Source organism: Anas platyrhynchos, chromosome 5 (genome assembly GCF_047663525.1).
Source record: "Anas platyrhynchos isolate ZD024472 breed Pekin duck chromosome 5, IASCAAS_PekinDuck_T2T, whole genome shotgun sequence".
Taxonomy (NCBI): domain Eukaryota; kingdom Metazoa; phylum Chordata; class Aves; order Anseriformes; family Anatidae; genus Anas; species Anas platyrhynchos.
The window spans coordinates 23,427,697-23,444,539 of record NC_092591.1 but is presented as its reverse complement, the minus strand read 5'-3'; the positions used below and the strand labels follow the sequence as shown (position 1 = coordinate 23,444,539).

Below are 16,843 nucleotides of genomic sequence, written 5' to 3'. Positions count from 1 at the left end.
GCCTTATTTTGAGGCTTGCTGGAGATTATCAGCTACACTTCCTCTGAGTGTGCATTTCAAGGCATTAAAGATACATGGATAGTATTTCACTTCTATTATAGCACATCACTTTAATTCTTAGAAAAGAATCATTCTTACTGGGCCACAAATGCTAACTAATCTTCAAAATATATATATCTCTGGATGCAAGTCAGGGTTATCAGCATTTCCCTCTGATAGAGGGAAAAGCTGAAGCACAGAAGGCAATGAGAATGACCAACCATGAATTAGTGACGGAGTTCAAAACTGAAGCCAACATCCTTGCTTCTATGGCAGCTGTACTTAAATTTAAGCCAGGGGAGGCAACACAGCTCCAACAGAAGCACTTAAAAGCTTTGCATTGTCCTTTCCCTCGTGCTGTCACTGCAACTACACCTGCCACTCCACGAAAAAAACGGTGCTGTCCCCCAGTATGGCACTAAGCCGCCATCTCATGCTGGGCACACTTCTGGTCCTGCGTTTGGAGAGGAGCTAGGGGAAGAAGGGATCGTGGAACAGGCATAGTGAACTGGTTGGACCAACCATGTCTGCTCAGGGGCTGTAGTGGCTGCTGCCACAGGCTCTGCTGCCTCTCCATATAAGGAGTCAACTTCCACCAGTCCCCACTTGCACACAGGTAAGAGGCAAAGACAACTGTGACACTAGAAATCTTACAGAAATGATTGATCAGCACTGCTCGAAGTCCCCACACAACAGAAAATCCTCACTCAGAGAAGTATGGGCTAAGTATTATGGAAGTCAGTGTAGGTTGCATGAAGCACTACTGGTAGCCTTTTTTGGAGGCTGGAGAAAGGAAGAAGAAGGGGCATGCATTTAGCTTAATTTTCCTGAGAGAAAATTCACTTTTTGGCAATTTGGGCAATGTTGAGTTGAAAACAGATGCTGCATTCAAGTATTGTGCCCTCAGAAATAATCTCATGTGAACATCTGCCTGCAGAACATTACAGGAAAAGTGGCATTTCACTCCGAAATCCTCTGGCAGTCTCCATAAAGGTTATTCCCAGTTCTCAGGACTGCAGATCCCACAGCAACCATCCCCAGGATGTGTTTCCTTCATCCCCTGCCCTGCTGCCAAACAACAGCCCTTTGTGTGGCTTGCTGAAGGCAACATTTCAGGATGCCCTTTAGCAGGTTCCTCAACAGCTGACACGTTGCTGGGTATGTGCCTCTTTCACTTGGCGTCCAAGTTAGGAAATACCTTTATGCTAGAGCTCCCATAAACGCATTAATGACATCTGGGACGTTCATATGACACGGGCGGGGAGGAAACATGGCCAGCAGCCCTGCCCGTGCCCATGGGGTCTGTGAGAGGCCAGCGTGGTGCTGGCAGCATGCGGGGTGCGGAGGGGCTCCCAGACCTGCATTTTGCTGAGCCCACTCTGAGCTATGTTTTGCCACACCGCGGGAGGGCTGCAACCAGGCTGTGAAAGCAGACCAAAACACCTGGTTTTTTTCTTTTTGCTTGCTCCATCGCCGCCCGTTATCTCCCGGCCCAGCCGGGCCCGGCCTTATCACCCCGGGAGGCAGCAGCAGCGGGAGCCCGGCGGGCCCCGCAAGCCGCCGGGGCTGGGCGGAGCGGGGCTGGGCGGAGCGGGGCCGGTCCCTGCCCGGCCCCTCCGGGGCGCGGCGGCTTTGTTACCCCGCATGCAGCAGCAGCAGCAGCGGCAGCAGCAGCCCCGGCCGGGGGGGCGGCCGCTGTCTCCGCCCGCCCCGCGGAGCGTTCGGGAGGCGGCGCGGCGGGGGCAGCCCCGGCGGCAGGCCCGGCCCCCTCCGCCCCCAGCCCCGTTGCGGCCCGATGCGAGCCCCCTCGGCGTGAGGCTGCCCCGGGGGAGCTGCCGGCCCCGGTTCCGCGGCCGGGCCATGCGGGGCGAGGCCCCCGGGGGCCCGGCGGCGGGCGGCGGGCGCTGAGAGCGGGCGGCGATGCCGATGCCGGGGGGCGGCGGGGCCGCCGCCAGGCGCCCCCCGGGCGGCGAAGCGGCGGCGGCGGCTCCGGCTCCGGCTCCGGCTCCGGCTCCGGCTCGGGAGGAGGAGCAGGAGGAGGAAGGCGAGGAGGATCTGCGCGACGGCGGCGTGCCCTTCTTCGTCAACCGCGGCGGGCTGCCGGTGGACGAGCCCACCTGGGAGCGGATGTGGCGGCATGTGGCCAGGATCCACCCCGAGGGCGAGCGGGTGGCGCAGAGGATCCGCGGTGCCTCCGACCTGCCCAAGGTGAGAGCCCGCGGGGACCCCCCCCACAAGGCGCTGCCCGGCCCGGCCCGGGCCCCGCAGGGCGTACAGAGGGAGCGGAGGCTCGGGGCAGGGTCCCTGGGGGCCGGGTGGGTGATGGGGGGTGAGGGAGTGAGGCTGGAGGCCAGAGAGTTGGGGTGAGAAGCCAGGTGAGGCGCTGAAGCAGAAGAAGCCGGGTTTGGGTCCGTCTGCATGAGGGATTCTTGCACAGAGCCGTGCCGGTGGGAGAAGGGACCCCTGATGCCCAGGAGTTGTAAGAGGAGTCATCTAACACAGAGCCTGTTGCTGGTGTAGGGCCAGCTGGGGTTTCTGAGTGCATCCCTGGCCTTGCTGCAGAGCGCTCTGTGGAAAGAGGAACCGATGATCGTTTCGCTTAACCTTGTGCTGGACTGAATCATTCACATGTGAACCGAACCCTGGCCATAGCTGCTGTCTGCTGTTGCACCTCAGCTGGAGAAAAAGCTCCCCTTTCCTTTGGCATCCTGTGAACAAAAGGCACTGCAAACACTTGGTGTGTCACTCCATTGACCAACTAGGGGAGTGTTCCCATCATGCTGTTAGGGGAAATTCAAATACAAAAGGATGAAGGGTTTTCTGCTCAGGCTTCCTATTGCAAGGACTTAATTCCTTGGGATGGAAAATTGAAGTAAGCGAAACCGTGGTGTTATACAGTGCACAGGCAATCAGCACCACTCTCCACGAGGAACTCTGGAGCAGTGTGTGATCTGAGCTCCTTTGTGCCGTGCAGTTATGTGGCAGCACCCAGAACAAATCCTGAATCCAGATTATGGTCCCTCTTCTAACCCCACAAGACTTTGCTTTCCCTTTCACATTTCCTTCTTCTCCTCAGACTGTCCTGAGCCTGGGCGAAGGTTGAAAGCATGTTTCTGATCAGTCAGAACATGCAGTTCTTAATTTCCTGACCAAGAGGTCTGGTTTGGTAGGGGAAAGGGAAGAAAGAAGCTCACAAGCAACAGAATGGTGCATGAGGGGAGGGAAGTACTGTGTTCAGTCTCTGCCTTGGGTCTTAATGCGAAGTACTTCTGCTTTTGTTCTCACGTAGCTGTCTTATACAGTCTTAGTGCCAGATGGTTACGGTTAGGGGACATAAGCAGTACGAGCTCCTCTGGAATAACATGACATTAGTCTGTCCATTTGTGTGTGTGTGTCTGCTAGCACCCCTGGGAAACAGATCTATAAACTCTCGTCGGTGCTCTGCAATCTGAGATGCCATGCCCGAGCTCACCAGGCGTACAGATGAGAGGATGCTGGGATGCAGGAAACAGCTAGGATGAACGAGCTGTTATCCTAGCTCCTTTCCCCCTCTAGGGGTGTATTTTTACCTTTGAGGTTTGCTTATATCACTGTGCATCTCTGTGCCACTAAGTTTCTTTGCATGGCTGATGCAACAGATGAGAATTAGAGCAGTGAGTGTACTCTGCAGGGCCAGCTCCTCTGGAAGGCTGAACGCTGTCCATATGCTAGAAGACAAATATGTCTTTAGGTGTTGGAGTCAGACTGTGGTTTGCCTATTTCCAAATTTTTGCCTTGAAGAGCGGCCAGTATTGGCTGTTGGGGAAAATAACTCTTTAAAAGAGTTGTCCATAAATTAAACTTACTGCCATAAAATGATGATGGCACGAGGCTGTGATCAGACATGGAAGTGTTCACAGATCAGCTGCAGGGGTTGTGTCTTTCACTGAGTTGTTGAGAGCTCAGAAATCTCCTCAGGGGTCCAAGGTATCCTTCTGGTAGGTTTGGGGTACCCACCAAACAAGCTGAGACAGGTTGGCAGGATGCAGTCGATTGGCCGTGCATGCACAGCTTTTGAGTGCCAGCCTCTCATAGGTTGTTTCCTTTCTAGCTACAAGGTGTGGTGTTGCTTTGCTTGGAGCTGCACAATGGAAACACAAAATGATGTGCATTCGTCTCATTAAGAAAGGCAGGATTTTAAGTGTGGTAGTTAGGAGGGCAAAGACAGGAAGTGTTGCATCTAATGGGTATAGATGGAGAAGCAAAAAACGCAAGTTCTTTAGTCAGGCTAACAACTGGGATTGGTATTGTTCCCATGTGGCTTACAAAAGGGAAATGAGGGAGGAGTTCAGATACATTAAAGCACCATAACAGAAGCTGTTGCTAAACTAGGCTGGTCAAAAACATACCTCTGTGATATGGATAAGGGTGGAGCTTCATTCCTCTCTCCTATCTGCCTTTTCTCATGTACAGTGTGTCCCATTTAGTACAGGAAATTCCCTTGTTCTCTGGATCCCCTTTCTGAAATTAGAGTCCCAGTCTTACACATGCAGCCAGCCTGTCCGCGTGCATGAACCTAGGAGTGGGGTGATGCAGCCCCTCCACACAAGTGATGAGGGACCAAGGACACGTTCAAGCAGTCTGCTAAGCCTGGCAGAGGTATGTGCTCTGGGAAGTCTGGGCTCTCTTCCTAGCTCTCTCTCCAGCTTTCAGTGCAACCAAAGGGAAAGCAAAATAGATGTGATTTTCCCCCGTTTCTCTTCCAAATTAATTCTTCTTTGATTTCTGGAGGATTGTGAGGACTGCCTAATATTTATAGCCCTTCTGAGATATGCAGTGGATGGTGCTGGGCAAGAATAATGTGCTAGCGTGTCCAATCCCATCTGTGTGGGTTTGAGGGATGGAGACTTTATTCCTCTCCTCTCTTGCCCCAGTAAAATGCTGTAGACCTGATGCAAAAGAAACTGTAGCCCAGTCTGGGCTGCAGGCCCAGATCTGGGAGAGAGAGAGTGAGCACGCTGTACTTTCATCAGTTTAATTACTTGAGGTGCAGGCGGCTCTTCTGCATTAACTAGTCCCCTGCTGAACTGGTTGCCAGTTCTCTGTGTCAGTGCTACATGGTCCTCTGAGGAACAGGGGATCTGGGGGGCTGCAGTAGTGAAAGGAGGAGTACCTGGCCAGAGTCATTAGTCTGTGCTGACAACATGCACTTCATCAGTCTGCTTCCACCCAAAAAGCATGAGAGTCTCCACCATGAAGAAATGAAACAAAGTTAAATAGGCTGTCCTGCTTGATACCTCTCTCATTGTTTCTGCCTGGAAATGATTTCCTATGACTCAGTGTATCAGCTCACAGCATCCAAACTGACTCAGCTCGCACAGTTCCAGAGACGGCTCCATCCCTGCTCTGCTCTCTGGAGCCTTCCCTGCTCCTGCTGTGGCTGAACAAACCCAGTTTCATATCTGCCCCTGCTCTTGTGCCGTTTTCTGCAAACGCCTCCCCTTGCTCCAGACAGGGCATGGAAATAAGGCACTGGAAATAACAGGTAAAGTGCTGGGGAAATGGGTACCAGTAGCCAAATGATGCTATTTTCTTTTCCCCAAAAAAAGAAAAGAAGGGTTAAAAACATAGGGGAGAAAAAATAGATAGAGGCTGAACACTCAATGTTTACTCACTGATGGTGTTTGGAGATAACCTGTAAGTGTTTTTTCAAGCTAGTTTCCAGAGGCAGGGCCAGCCCCTGTGCTGCGCTGGCACAAGCAGCGTGTGGCCATGTGGCAAAGCGGGTCAGGGAACAGCTCGCACTGAAACCTAGCCACGCGCGCTGGCTCGGCTTTCAGCTGGTTCACTGGCCACCTCCGCCAACCCAGGGCGGGGGAAGACGCTACGGAAATGAGTGGCCACAGAAATACATGTGGAAGGTGATGAGTGGCTTAGCAGTGCTGCTGGCTACACGTCTGCAGCTAACAGTTAGTGCAGAGCGGCGTGGAAGGCCCCAAGGGACGAGCTGGCTCTGACTCACTCTTTCTTAGGTGGGGGATAGCCCATCTCTGGGGGAAGTCTGAGCAGGAACCGAAATGCTCAAAAGCCAAGTGCTGGGGAAAGCTGCAGCCTGGTATGAGATGGGTGTGGGAAAGGCAGGAGCTATCCTTCAGAGGGAAGGTGCAGGCTTCTTTCTCCAAGCCCGTCAGTAGCACCAAATTTGTGCCTTTTCCATTATATTTGTTGAATGGATGTGTCGTCAGGGCTGTCTGCCATCCAAGCTTGCCTGTCCACTGTAGCTGAGCAGACAGGACTGTTCTCCTTCCTTAGACACATTTTCTCATCTGCCGACAAAGCTGCAGTTATCCCATGTGGAGCAAATGGAGAGGAAAATTGGACTGGGCCCATAAGGCTGAGGCTTCAGAATAGGACAGCAGCCTGAATGGGGAACTTTCGGAAGTCATTCTCTGACTACGTAATTCAAGACAACAGACACTGAAGGTGGGGAGTCATTATGCTGTCAAGCCTGTGTCTTAGTCAGTGCCAACTCACCCGAGGTGCCAGGAGGCAGTACGGGACTTGTAAGCCCTTGCTCACAAGCCTGTTCCATGCTCCAGTGGCTTTGGGGAAATTCGTTCTCAACTTTTGCCTCTCTCTGTCTCCGTCTTGTTTTTGTGTTGTGCCTTCCGGTTTGCATACTCAAACGAGCCCGAGCTCTCTTGGCTGATGGCCTTGCTGTCTGACATTTTGCCTTGTCACTTAATTGATCTAATTCTTCCCTGGTGATGCTGCCGAAGAGCCGGACCCTTTCACGTGGTTTCTCTGACAGCTCAGTGGTGTTGCCAGTTTCTGAATCCATGCCCAGTTATCAGGATGGGGACAGAAAGCTACCTGGTGTGGCCACTTCAGGCAGCAAAAAGGGGCTGGTTTTAGAGGAACACGCTCTGTGTAACTACATGACACTGAGTTCAGCGAGAAGCTGAAGGGGTTTGGAAGCAGTGATTGATGTTCTGCTCCCCGTTTCAGATTCCCATACCGAGTGTGCCTGCGTTCCAGCCGTCCACCCCCATCCCTGAGCGCCTGGAAGCTGTACAGCGCTACATCAGGGAGCTTCAGTATCCTTTACTGTTACCTTACTACATATCTGAGACGCTGAGAGCCGGGTCTCAGAGGGACTGCAGTGTGTCACCTCCCTGCTAAGGCATAGGTGAGCTGTGGCGGAGGGAAAACTTCCTCTTGGGTCATCCTACTCGAGGACTCGCCTTTAAGACAGTTACAGAGATGAGCTGGCAACCCTGCTTTTGTGCATCTGTGGTATCCAGCCCCTCTGTGTGGGCTGTCACCATGGACTTTTGGGAAACGGAGTGGAAACCTGTATACAGTGAGGAGGGAGAGAAAAACATGAGAAAGAAATACAGGAGTAAGGTGGGACTATAAATGGGAGAAATGCAGGATAGCGAGGAAGGAATTGTCTTGCTTTGGTGTTGTATTTGTAGCATCCTCACTGCTGTGAGAATAGTAAGTAAATAAAGTTCTTCGGAAAGGTTTTCTTCAAACTCTCCTTTCCAAGCTGTCAAGCCCTTAATGTCTTGCCTCCAGGTACAATCACACTGGGACACAATTCTTTGAGATTAAGAAGAGCAGACCTCTGACTGGGTAAGTGCTGGCAGCCTCTGCCACATTTAATCCTTGCTTTAAAATGGTAGGGCCCTGCTGTACCCACTGGCCAAGGTTAGCTGACAGTCAGTGCTTTCAGTGCTGCAGCTCTATCCTGCGTTAGCTGACTTCACTGTCTGTTGCCTGGGGTATGGCTGGACAGAGCTGCGTCTGGCCTGTCTCAAGGACAAGGGTAGGTTTTGTTGTCATGAATCAGTAACGCCAGTAAAATGACAGAATTGTATTTCAAAGATGTACAGATCCTGCCTGCTTTTAATTGCTGTATAACTACATGTACTTGATGGATTCTGAAGCTAGGTCCTGCCCTAAATGAGCCCTGTAAAAGCCAAGCACCTTTACAGGGCTAAGTTCGTAGTACTTGTGAGTGCCTTTGCAGTATCCAGACTTGTAAAACTCCTGCAGTATAAACCGAAGAGTTTATACTTTGAAGGAGGAGGGGAGTTCTGACCGCAGACTTCGGAGAACTGCACATGATAAGCTCCTGGAGATAAGCACCAGATGTTCATTGGTTTTATCAGCCAGCATATTGAGACTCTCCCAAGACTGGCTTCTTACTCTTGGTCTAGTCCCTAGGTTTATGTAACCCCAGATGTTTTGTGTTGTAGTCAGTGCAATGTCTCCTCCACAGTACTTGCCGAATGAAGAGCAGGGTTGTTTGATGCCAGAGAAGAGGCCTTCACTGCCCTTGAGCCTTGTGAGGCAAATGTTGTTGGCCCTTGGTCCTTTGAGCTGCTCGTGGTCACATAGGTGTCCACCCAGAACTTAATAAGCTGAGAGCTGCTGCCTCCCTGAGAACAAGGATGGCCATATAGGCAGCTTTTTTGTTGCAACTCACTGAAGGAGCAACTTGTAAGCGGTGACAGTAAGTGGTGGAGAGCGGGTTTGGATTTCACAGCTTCCTAAGGAAGATACACACCTGTTCCCTGTCCTCGACGGGCCTTTGCCTCTCCTGGAAACCCACCTTGCGTATATGCAAAAGGGCCGAACTGGCCATGTTTGCATAGTGCAAGCCTCCTAACTCTCCTCGTCTCTCCCTTGTCCCACTCCACAGGCTGATGGATCTGGCCAAAGAAATGACCAAAGAGGCCCTGCCAATCAAATGCCTGGAAGCTGTGATCCTGGGAATGTATCCTTTCCTCCTGGAAATGTGCATGCCTGCCCATCCCTGCGTTTTCTCCTCTGTTCTCTTATCATGCTTTGAGACTGCTGATAATGTCTCCAAACCCCACATCCGTTTTCCCTCCCGAGGTGTCCCTAAAACCACTGCCAATAAAATCCAAATCCAAGCAATCCCCTGAAATAGCCAAATTAGTTCTTCAGAGTTGTTCTTCCCTCCCTAAGAAGGGTGGTGCTGCTCTGGAAAACTCTGGAAGCAAGTAAAAGAGAAAGAAAGGATCTAAGGAACATGTAAAGGGGGCAAGAATACTAGCTAGAGTTAGGTCAGGAGGTCCTCTGTGGATAACATCGTTCCCTTACTGCAGTGTTGCCTGCACGTGTTCTACACTAAGATAAATTAGGGATCCTCCCCAACATCTAATTATGGTGTATGTCACTTCAGTATTATGTCCAACATGCAGGTTTCTTGCCTGTCAGCTTAGGCAATACTTTTATTAGTTCTTGGCTTGTGCCTTCTTAAAGAATATGTCTTTCCCAGCTACCTTCTAGGCATTACCTGCGTCACTTGGGCTGGTTTGTTGGTGCACATTGGCAAAACCACCGGGAGGGGCACAGATGGCGAATGGTTCAGAAGAGTGGTCTGATGAGTACTTTGTCCTGGAGGTTCCTCAGTCTCTATTTGAAATAACAGCTAGTAAAACAGATTAAAACAAACTGATGAATAATGCTACGGTATTGCAGCTAGGTAGCTAGGGAATATAGTACACTCAAGGTGTTAGTATTGCAACTTCTGTGTCACAAAATTGCCTGGAAATTAACTCCCCATTGCTGACTGCCTGATTTCCCCATGAAAGTAGGACAGCTTGCAATGAGCTGGACTGTTGATTTGGAGAACAAACCCTGCCAATGTGATGCCTGAATCGGCGGTGAGTGTGCTGAGCAGGCCGGCAGGGTTTGGAGCAGGCAGGAAGTCTCTTGCCACACAAACGATATCGCTGGTTGTTTCCTGAACAGTGGCTGCTGGCAGTTACCTCACCAACAACATGACCACGCTGGACCGTTTCCCCATCAGCTTCAAAACCCACTTCTCAGGGAACTACTTCCGACACATTGTGCTGGGGGTGAACTTTGGGGGCCGCTATGGGGCACTGGGCATCAGCCGACGTGAGGAGCTCATGTACAAAGCACCCGTCTTCCGCACACTAAGCGAACTCATCTTTGACTTCGAGGAGGCGTATCGCCGCTGCTGGCACACGCTCAAAAAGGTGAAGCTGGGCCACTGTGTGTCCCACGACCCGCACAGCGTGGAGCAGATCGAATGGAAGCACTCCATCCTGGATCTGGACAAACTAAGCCGGGAAGACTTCCGCAAAGACCTTGAGAGGCATGCCCGTGACATGAGGCTGAAGGTGAGCGGCGAGGGTGGAGCAGTAATTCGCCGCAGCATCCGCTGTATTGCCTGGCCTGTGGCATGCTGGCGGAGCAAGTGGCAGGGGGCAGTGGCAGGTGGTGGCGCAGAGGGTGAATTGGAGGCTCTTCTGCTTTGTTTTCAGGCTGGTTAACTAATGGGCACACACACAGTACTGCTGTTGTGATACCTTGCACTGTATAGGCTCCTTGGAGCCGTAGCTGTGATTGTAGCTTGTTTTCTATTTTCTGTCTTTTTGGCTTCTAAATTTTTGATTCACTTGCCTTGCTTTTTTGTCTTTTATTCCCATATAAATATATATAACAGCTGTTAGGCTTTGTGTTTTCCAGTTACTACTAGTATTTTTTTTCTGTTTATGGTACTCTTTTTTCTTTGGTAGATTGGCAAAGGAACAGGGCCACCATCTCCTACCAAGGACAGAAAGAAAGATGTCTCCTCCCCACAAAGAGGTCAGGCCAGTCCGCATCGGCGCAACAGCCGCGGGGACCGACGGTGAGTGGGGCTGCTGGTCGGCAGACTTACCCAGAGCATCTGCTTTTTGGTGGCTTTCTTTGTTTTGTTTTGTTATTTGATAGACTGCCTTGTTGGGTTTTCTGGTTTGTTTTGGTTTGTTTTTTTCGGGGATCTTTCTGATGACTTACCGGGGCTCTTTATAACAGGGAAGACTTCGCAGACATGCATTAGCATTTTTCCCCAGTCTGTGTCTTTCTGAGTTTATCACTGCTTGAGTGGCTGTTGTTTCTTTTTTTGCTGTTGTTTATCTGTGTTTGTGTGTGTGTTTGGTGGTTGTTTTGTTTAAGTGGGGAGGAGAAAGGCTGCTTAAATAAACAGTGATCATGGTACCTGGTATTTAACCTTGCCTAGGGGTCTGAGTTTATATATCTCACAGACCTGTGAGATTCCACAAATTAGACTGTTTTCTTGAAAATGGTCTGGGGTATCGGTGTGGACTTACTATTCTCCCTGACCTATGTTTTCTTCCTGTGGAGACTGCTGGGAGAGTCACTGAATGTTACAGAATAATCCTGCCTTCAGTAGTACAGGATAAGTCTGAAGCTTTTCTGCTTGCTTCTCCTGTGCTGGCTTCTCTATGTGCAGGCTCTTCTGACTGGGAGCACAGTTTATTAATAGTTCTTAACCTCTTTGCTTGCAGGCCGTCTGGTGAGAAGAAGCCTACTGATTCCAAAGCCATGCCAGACCTCAACGGGTACCAAATCCGGGTGTGAAGAGAGCTGTGCCTTGTGTGCCTGGCTCCACAGACTTCTTGCTGGCCACAATTGGGACCTGCACCTGCAGCAATTCTGACAAAGGGGATAGGGGAGCAGGAATGGAACAGAGTGCTGGTCTTCCCAGGTACTTCGAGTGGGCCAGTCCCAGAGCTGGATCCCATGGGTCCCATAGGGTTCACCTGCCTGTTTCTGGGAGAGGTGTCCATCTTAATTCACTGAAACAAGTATTTTTTTAAAAAGAAATAAAAAGATCTGTACATTCGTGGGAGTGTGCTGCAGGGAGAATAGGAAGTGAGTGGGATCAGCGGACTTGTTATCAAATTTTTTGGGTTGACAGCACATAGATGAAGCATCTCGTCAACAGTACTTCTTCCCTGTCTGCACAGAAGTCTCGAGCCCATGCAAGGCCCACAGGGCTTAGGGAGGAGTGATGCTGGAATGGGATGGCCCCTGCGTCTTGTGCAAAAATTCCTGGTTTTGTCATTCTGCACACTTTGTTTAGCATTGCTCTTGTGAGAAGGCAGAATTTGCTCAGCCTGATGTATTGATCATGCAAGGGCCTCTCATCTGGGGTAATCACATCTTGTATGTTTGATCCTGCTTATTTCAATGCATTTCATTGACTCTGAGGTGGTAGATGGTGGGATGACAATCCTCTCCACCCATTGTGATGCTGAGGAGCTGTTGCAATATGTCCTTTTGTGGTGAAGTGGGTCAGGATATGCCCATGCCATTGCCATGTGAAAACAGGCACAGAGACATCAATCATCTCAGCAGTGGAGGCAGAGGGAGGCAGGGGACGGTCGGTAGCCTGAACTTTGAGTCACCCCTTCATCAGTCTTCTATTAACTTCTAGTGGTTGCTACTGTGAAAGCTCGTGGAAGACATTTCAGTCACCAAGGTGTAAGTTTTAAGAGTGAATAGCTAATATGGATTTGAAGATCTGAACAGGTTTTACAAGCATTTTTCCTTTCCACAAGGGTCTTTCTCCTCTCTCACTGATGCTAGTGCTAGAGTTACAGGCACCTGTTGGTGGGAAGCCCTGCTCAAGGAGATTGCCTTCCTACCACTTCAGCTTGGAGCCTCCTGAAAGTTATTCCCCCTCCCAGTCCCAGAGCTGTGCTTGTGTTCTGGCTCTTCCAATTGTGCAGTATTTAACAGCACCACTTACACTAGCCTTCCCCAAAGGGCTGGGCCGGGCTTCTCTGCCTGGTTACAGCCTTGATTCTTCCTACCCTTCTTTTCACGGGAGTGTTGTACTACTGATTAAGCTGTGTAATGCTTGTCAGAAATCTGGAGTGTTGTCAGGCCTCTCTTTGAGGCCTAGGGCTTGGACACTGGGGTTGCCAGAAATCAGAACAGTGTGGCCTCAAAGTGATCTGGACACATGGATCCAGGGGATGCAAAAACTGAGCCTGGGAGTTGGTGTCCTGGAAAGAAACTGTCTTGTTTTATAACAACACTGACAAGGAGCTGAACTTTCTGAAATACTAAGTATTTAATTTTCTTAGAACCGGGCTTATGCTTTCTTGTGGACTTGTTAGAAACATGATGGAGCTTAGCTCCATCAGTACTTTTTGTTGTGGTATAGCTGTGCCATACTCATATAAGCAGTGCTATTTTGGTGGCAGAGAATGGGCTCCTATCCCCACACAAATCATCTCTTCTGTAGAGTTAAAGCAGTATTAATCACTGAAGCACCACCCACAAGCGATTTAAATGAGGCCTTACAAGTTCTTAATTGTAAATCCTTAATTGTCATATCCATGGAGCTACATCCATGCCATGCAGTCTGTCCTTTCCAGCTCTCTTAATTATCTTTAGTTTTTGGCGATGCTACATGACTAGGAGGACAATCCAAAGGGAGATCAACAGCAAGTTGGGCTACCTAAGATAAGGTAGCTGCAAAAGAAGAAGCCTATTTCCACAGTGCAGTACAACACCTGTCCCCTCCCTTGCACTCCAGCTACATGCAATAATTTGAAATTAGATGTCAGTAGCGTAGCAAGCCAAGCAGCCATTTAAATGCATCCTCTGATCAATTTTGTGGCTGTAGATGAACATATTTAGTGTCTGGATACTAACAATGATGTTAGCTGTAACGGTACCGCAGCTAACTTTAAATAATATCGGTGACTTGGAAGCCAAAAACTGCCTTTGTGTACTGTTTGCTATGCAGCAGACTGAAAGTTCAGGTGCCACTGTGAATCATATAAAAAATGCAAGCAGCAAAGGAGACTGCAAGTCAGGCTTTATTAAAGTGGATGAAATCTAAGAGGGGGAAAAAATGTAATAGTCCCTTACATGAAGCTGGGATGCATCCTCACCATGACTTTGGTTAGTTAAATCAGAGCAATTGGAAAACTCTTGAGAATAATCAGTAGCTTTGTACAGAGCACGTTCAATAGCTGGACAGACCTATGTCTTTTTATCTGCAGAGGAGAAGTGTGTTGAGGGGTCAGCAGCATGTTAATGATGCTTTTTTAAGAGCAGGGCAAAAGGGATGTTGAACAGTGTTGGATCAGCAGGGCAGAATGGCTTAAAACAAAATGCTTTGTTTGGCCTGGTAATTAAGCACTTTCCTGCAGGATGTAACTGAGGCCAATAGTTTAGAAAACCAAAGGAAGTGGATGTTTAAGGAATGAATGACAGGTAGAGTTCAAGGTTTCTTAATCTACATCCTCAGCAGTCACCACCTGTAGCCAGACAAGAATATCCTCTTTTGAGATGTCGTTGCACAATTGTGTACATTAGGAGGCATTTAATTCTTCTTACGCATCTGGTATCGACTTCTTAAGATGGACACAGGAGCAGACAGCCCTCTGCTAGGGTTACTATTTCAAGCATTCTTGTTTCTCTGTGTGGAAGAAGTTCTGCCCCTTACTGTCTCAGTATCCCCAGTTTAACAGATGGTGCAAAGAAATGGAAGATGACCAGTTTTCCCCTCCTTGCTCTTGCTCTACGCCCTATCTCTGTAATGAGATGAATAGCCTCAATACAAAGCTTAGCTTCCTTGCTAACGAACAAGACAGTATTCCCCCGTGACACAGAGTTAGTGCAATCCATTTTTTTGCCCTAAGAAACTTGTGGGTACAAAGAAAAATTAACCCTGCTTTTGCACTTCAGCGCCCTCATCCAGCTAGCCTGGCTTCTGGTCTGTCTGCATTTAACCATAAGAAGAAAGGCTGAAGGCATGTCCTTCTCACTTTTGCAGTCTTGAGAGCTACAGAGAAGGAATGAAAATAAGGAAGCAGGGTGTATCTTGTACTCCATAGTGCCAGCAGGACAAAAAAAGATGGCTCTTGAGGAGTCCTATTAATTATTTAATGTTAAATATTAACATGACTGCTCACATAGCTCTGGCCTGTAAACTTCCACTATTCAGTAGGTCTCATCTGGTATCTGTTCTGCAGTACAAGCCCTTCTGAACCCCTTGCAAGGGCACAGTGACCATACACTGAGAATGGATCCACACTGCCTATGTTGTATGTGAAGTCTAGGTCAGCTTTGAAAGACTCGACTTCAACAAATGCTGGCCTACTACTAGCAAAACTATTTTAAATGTAACATAAACCTTGAAATAAATAATTTCTCTTTATATTTTATGTAGACAGGTCCCTTGATAGCTGGCCAATCGCAGTTTTTTGAATGGATAAAAGCATCAGTGAGCAAAACCAAGAACTTTCTGCTATGGTGTCACACTGGCATCAATATATACTGTGGAGTAGGATCAAGACTCCATCAGCCTGTGACACGTCAGCTTTTTTTTTTAATTCTAATGTGATGAGCTAAATGAATCTTTAGGAAGTTAAGGTATGTTAGCAAGTGTTTTAGCTGGGAGTGGAGTGCTTTTATTCAGTTGACTATGACTGTTTCACCTGTGTGCCACTGTATGGGTCAGTACAGAGTATGCTTGGATGCCTACTGGAATAAATGACTCCAGAACTGTGGTTGAAACATAGTTTGTGTTCATACAGTAGCTGTGTTGCTGTTGCCTGTTTAACATGATTTTTTTTTAATTATTTTTTAAGTATTTCAGGTGAAAGCCTTAACCAGGTGCCTGCCCCTTAAGGTGGGCTCACGTGTGGTGTTGTATAGACTGAAACATGACTGTCCTTAAAATTACAGATTTTAAGAAACCATAATGAACAGAAGAATCCTATGGTTGCCAAAGGGCACGAGTCTGGATTAGATGGGCTTTACCCTGCTCAAGTGGTTCTGGCTAATTACTCTAGGTGGTTGTTTTAACCACTTGCTCCTTCTAAGTCAAGTGTTTAAAGCAGTCCCAGTGATGAGGTGCCAGATAGGAGCAGGGCATGCCCTGTGTCCCATGCGTACTGTGTGTAAGTAGCTGAAATAACACCGTGTATCCTAGTGGTCTTACACTGTTGTCCTGTCAACATTAAGATCTTCATTATGGAGTTTATAACTTAACCTAAGAAAGCAAGTGCTATTCTAGCTTGGTTTTCGCTCTGCCAGAGCAAGGTGGAGATGGTCCCTCTGCAGCCAAGCTGAACTCCTTAGGGAATTTACTATTTGTGTCTGTTTTCTGAGCAGGTGTTTACCTGTATCACAACCACTCTCCTTCAGTGATGCCCTGGCCCTGCCTGCTCAAAAGCAACTCAATTTAGGCCCAGAAGGCTACTGAATCCCCTGTGATCTCTGCAGAGCAGAGTTTCCCTCCAGGTCAGGGTTGAGATGGTGCTAGTGGGACCCGAGTGGTCCCCTTCCATGCACATCAGTATTCTACTCTAGCACTGATAGGGTGCTCCAAACCATTGACATCTTTATCACTGGTACAGCTCAGAACTAACTTAAGAAATGGAAGGTTTCTTTCTTTTAAAGTTATATCATGTGTGTCTTTTTGTAATTAATCAGTGTGGTTCTGTGTCTTTATGTAGCCAGCACAGAACCTTTATTTAGAATTAGTTCTTACTGCACTCCCCATAGCCCTCATGTTGATACTTCTTCCTGCTTCCTTTGACACTTAGACAATAAAATTCCCTCTGTACTGCTCTCAGCTTGTGCAGAGAAAACAAGATGTCTGTACTGTCTTTCTTTCTGATTTAAACTTTCCCTTGGTCAGCTGAGAAGGCAAAAGCACAGCCTTGTGTGATGGTATCAGACAGATTAAGTATAGACGTCCTGTACTTTTGCAGCATTATGGAAAAAGGACATGGAAGAACCCTCATTGTCCATCAAGCATGTGACCAGGTAAGCATGTCCATACACAACACAGCAGTTGCCAGAGAGTAAGAAGCATTTATGTGGCTGTGCAGCAAAGGGTAAAACTCATCTTTTCCTCCTCGGCAGCCATCTGCCAGGCTGCATGGAAAAAAGCCAGTGGATGAAACAACATAAATGTCTGTCTTGAGTTGATACTCCTAAGGGT

General features: G+C 48.7%; 1 protein-coding gene across 1 annotated transcript; it reads left to right on the top strand.

Annotated features, from left to right (window-relative positions):
- Positions 1 to 1,708: 1,708 nt before the first annotated feature.
- Positions 1,709 to 16,492, top strand: VASH1 (vasohibin 1). The gene is made up of 7 exons (XM_027458440.3): positions 1,709 to 2,247; positions 7,027 to 7,115; positions 7,600 to 7,656; positions 8,729 to 8,803; positions 9,821 to 10,202; positions 10,602 to 10,714; positions 11,376 to 16,492. Exons 1-7 carry the CDS (start codon positions 1,960 to 1,962, stop codon positions 11,446 to 11,448), a joined length of 1,077 nt encoding a protein of 358 aa, XP_027314241.1. The 5' UTR covers positions 1,709 to 1,959; the 3' UTR covers positions 11,449 to 16,492.
- Positions 16,493 to 16,843: the final 351 nt, after the last annotated feature.

Bases quoted from the DNA above. Each gene is read 5' to 3' on its own strand.
- VASH1 (XM_027458440.3), top strand. From the start codon at position 1,960: ATGCCGATGCCGGGGGGCGGCGGGGCCGCCGCCAGGCGCCCCCCGGGC. The intron at 10,203-10,601 runs GTGAGCGGCGAG...TTTCTTTGGTAG, and splicing joins CCCGTGACATGAGGCTGAAG to ATTGGCAAAGGAACAGGGCC. The intron at 10,715-11,375 runs GTGAGTGGGGCT...CTTTGCTTGCAG, and splicing joins AACAGCCGCGGGGACCGACG to GCCGTCTGGTGAGAAGAAGC.